The sequence below is a fragment of the Lipotes vexillifer genome, unplaced genomic scaffold, assembly GCF_000442215.2.
Source record: "Lipotes vexillifer unplaced genomic scaffold, Lipotes_vexillifer_v1.1 scaffold23, whole genome shotgun sequence".
Taxonomy (NCBI): Eukaryota; Metazoa; Chordata; class Mammalia; order Artiodactyla; family Lipotidae; genus Lipotes; species Lipotes vexillifer.
The window spans coordinates 4,026,685-4,029,911 of NW_006796283.1; the positions used below are offsets into that span (position 1 = coordinate 4,026,685).

Genomic DNA, 3,227 nt, shown 5'->3' on the forward strand with positions numbered 1-3,227 from the left:
CGGGTCACGTACCCGCGTCCCCTGCATCGGCAGGCGGACTCTCAACCACTGCGCCACCAGGGAAGCCCGATGGCCTACTTTTGAAAACAAAATACATGGAAGGTGAAGAGCTGCTCTTGGCAGAGGCATGAGTTACCCCGGGGCTCCGGATGGCGGGGGACATTCTGGCCTCATGCCACGGTCAGCTTCCACGCGCCCAGCGCTGCTGTGCTCCAGATCTGAGACTTCGGGAGCACTTGGTGCAGGAGGGGTAGTTGGTGAGAATGGGACAAGGAAACCCCTTTTCAGTGCTGGTTCCATAGGTTGATCTCAGAGTGAGGGAGCCCTTCTCATCTTGGGAGCGTCTGCGGGCCCCAGCCTGTGTGAGGCGTGTGTGTCGGCTGCCCGGCAGCCGGACCTGAGGCTGTGTCCACCTTTCTCTCTCATGCTAGCGCCCTCTACGCCCTGGGGATGACAGCCGTGGGCCTGGCCATCCTGTGGTATGTTTTCCGTCTGGCTGGAATGACAGGACGGGAAGGCGGATTCAGTGCTTTTGTAAGTTGCACTTACCGGCTCCCCGAGCTTGTGGTCCTGGGATTCGTCTGTTTGTGCTGACCCTTTCCCGTCACCTGCAGGATGAGTGCACAGTGGACGTCAGCCTGGATGTCGTCTGGCAGCCCCTCTTTCCTTCCGCTTGGCTGACCTGGGGGGCCTAGCACTGGCTCCAGCTGAGGCCTCGCTCCTGGCACGTGGGTGGCTGAGCCAAGGGGTTTCCGCTGCACTGTGTTCTGCATTTTGCACTCTCAGCTGGACGTGACTATGTGGGGGGTTTCCCCTGCTAGCCGAGACAGCTTTAAAGGTTGTCTTTAAAAGGACGACCTTTATGGACTTTAGAAATATTCTTCTGTTGTCATGGCATTCATTGTAACGTGCACTTTCCCTCCCCCTCAAGTCATACCTGGCCTGTCAGCCACATCAGCAGAGGGCCGTGGAGGAGCCCCTCCTGGGAACCGGCCGGGGGACAGAGCGCCCCAGTTTCCCCCTGGACTGGGGCCCTTGGTAGCTCAGGACGTGCACGCACACCGTCAGTGGCAGCATGGTGTCTCGTGGGGTGCGCCGCACCTGGCTCAGCCAGTCTGATAGTTCTTGCACACTTTGGGCTGTTTATTGTTGTATTTAAATAATGCTGGGGCGAATCCCACGCAGCTGCATCTTTTGAGAGCCTGTCCTGAAGGAGATCGTGGCTGAGGTTGAGCTCCTCGCCAAGAGCTTGTCTGTCCAGCCAGATTGCGCTCCAGAAATTGACCGAGTAACTTTTTTACCAACACTCCCCAGAACTGCGTGTCGTTACATAACTTTTGTAATCAGAAAAAGAAATCACATGGTAGTGGGGAAGGTCACACGGAGAAGTAAGATGGCTCATGCAAAGACGTTGAGTCACCTAGTTGACATGGGGAGTGTTTTCCTTTAAGGCAGATTGCTGGACGCCGGGCGGCTTTCTAGCTGTCAGCGCCCTCGTGTGTCTGGACCGTGCCCTTAGCTGCCGTCTGAGTGAGTGGGGACGGTGGTGCAGGTGAGCCGGTACCCAGGGCTCCTCCGCCCTGTCCTACTGGGCTGCACAGGGCTCCACCCTTTGTCTTTCTGCCCAGAATCAGCTTAAAATGGCTCGCTTCACGATTGTGGATGGCAAGACGGGGAAAGGAGTCAGCTTCAAAGATGTGGCAGGAATGCATGAGGCCAAGCTGGAGGTTAAGGAGTTTGTGGATTATCTGAAGGTGAGCGGGTGGCCGTGGTGGTGGTGGTGGCGGCGGCGGCGGCACAGGGGGCGGGGCGGACTGCCTGGCCGGTGCCGCGCTTCACAGTGAGACCCCTGCTTGGCTGGCACCTAAGTGGTGGCTTCCATGACCACGGTGCCCTGCGCTGCCTGTCATCCGTCACCGCAGAGCACTCTGCTTTCCCAGAGCCACGTGGACATCACCCAGAGCCCCCGAGAGTCATGTCCCGAAGGTTCTCTGGAGCGCCGGGGGTCAGTGCGTGTCCTCTGCTGCTTTTCTAGAGCCCAGAGCGCTTCCTTCAGCTCGGAGCCAAGGTCCCAAAGGGCGCACTGCTGCTCGGCCCCCCCGGCTGCGGGAAGACGCTGCTGGCCAAGGCGGTGGCCACAGAGGCCCAGGTGCCCTTCCTCGCGATGGCTGGCCCGGAGTTCGTAGAGGTCATTGGAGGTGGGCCCCCTGACCACGTGTCCAGGGCGCGCTCCTTCTGCAGTGGCTGAGTTGCCTTAGGGAGTCGTGGACGTGGAGGGAACGGGGCGCTGACGTTCTGGGGAGCCGTGGTCTGGGGGGTCCAGGAGGGAGTGGGCTGGCACATGTGCGGCAGGGTCCGCCTGCTGGGGCTTCCCTGAGAGCAGGGTCCGTGCCCCTGACCTGCCCGCTTCCCCATCCCCTGTGTCCTCAGGCCTCGGCGCGGCCCGCGTGCGGAGCCTCTTCAAGGAAGCCCGCGCCCGGGCCCCCTGCATTGTGTACATCGACGAGATCGACGCCGTGGGCAAGAGGCGCTCCACCACCGTGTCTGGCTTCTCCAACACGGAGGAGGAGCAGACGCTCAACCAGCTGCTGGTGGAGATGGACGGTGAGCGCTGCTTGGGCCGGGTCGCAGGGATGCTCGGGTGCCCTGAGGGTTTGTCAGCACTGGGAACTCTGCCTGCAGCAGGTGATCACCAGAAACACAGCTTTCACTTTCCCAAAGTCAGGGCAGTAGTTCAGAAAGAAAAAGGAAGAAAAGGTGGGGATGCCGTGTCGGGCTGGGTCACAACGGTGGTGGTCAGTCTCAGAGGAGCCCAGGGAGTCTTGCTGCTGTGAGAGTCTCTGTGCCCAGCGTGGGTGCAGCCGGTGCCTCAGATGCATGGCCGGGGGTGCTGTGTCTGCTGCCCTTGAGATGACCTGTGGACTGGCTTCCACACAATTTTTTTTTCTTTTTAATGGAATTGGGTTTTTTTGAGCTACTCGTATAAGATCCTCTTTGGAGTTTGTGTGTGTGTGTGTGTGTGTGTGTGTGTGTGTAGATATTGTGTTTGTTTTCATTGTGGTAAAATATACAAAACATAAATTTTACCATTTTAACCATTTTTAAATGCAGTGTTTAGTGGCAGTAAGTACATTCCCATTGTTGTATGACCATCACCACCATCCGTCTCCAGACCTTTCTCATCTTCCCAAACACAAATTGTCCCCATTAAATACCAACTCGGCATT

General features: G+C 58.3%; 1 protein-coding gene across 1 annotated transcript in view; it reads left to right on the forward strand.

Annotated features, from left to right (window-relative positions):
- SPG7 (SPG7 matrix AAA peptidase subunit, paraplegin) overlaps positions 1-3,227 on the forward strand; it is a 30,275-nt gene that overhangs the window by 12,927 nt on the left and 14,121 nt on the right. Inside the window, 4 exon segments of the mRNA XM_007468446.1 lie at positions 432-534; positions 1,629-1,754; positions 2,036-2,198; positions 2,431-2,604. Of these exon segments, the coding sequence (XP_007468508.1) occupies positions 432-534; positions 1,629-1,754; positions 2,036-2,198; positions 2,431-2,604 (566 nt within the window).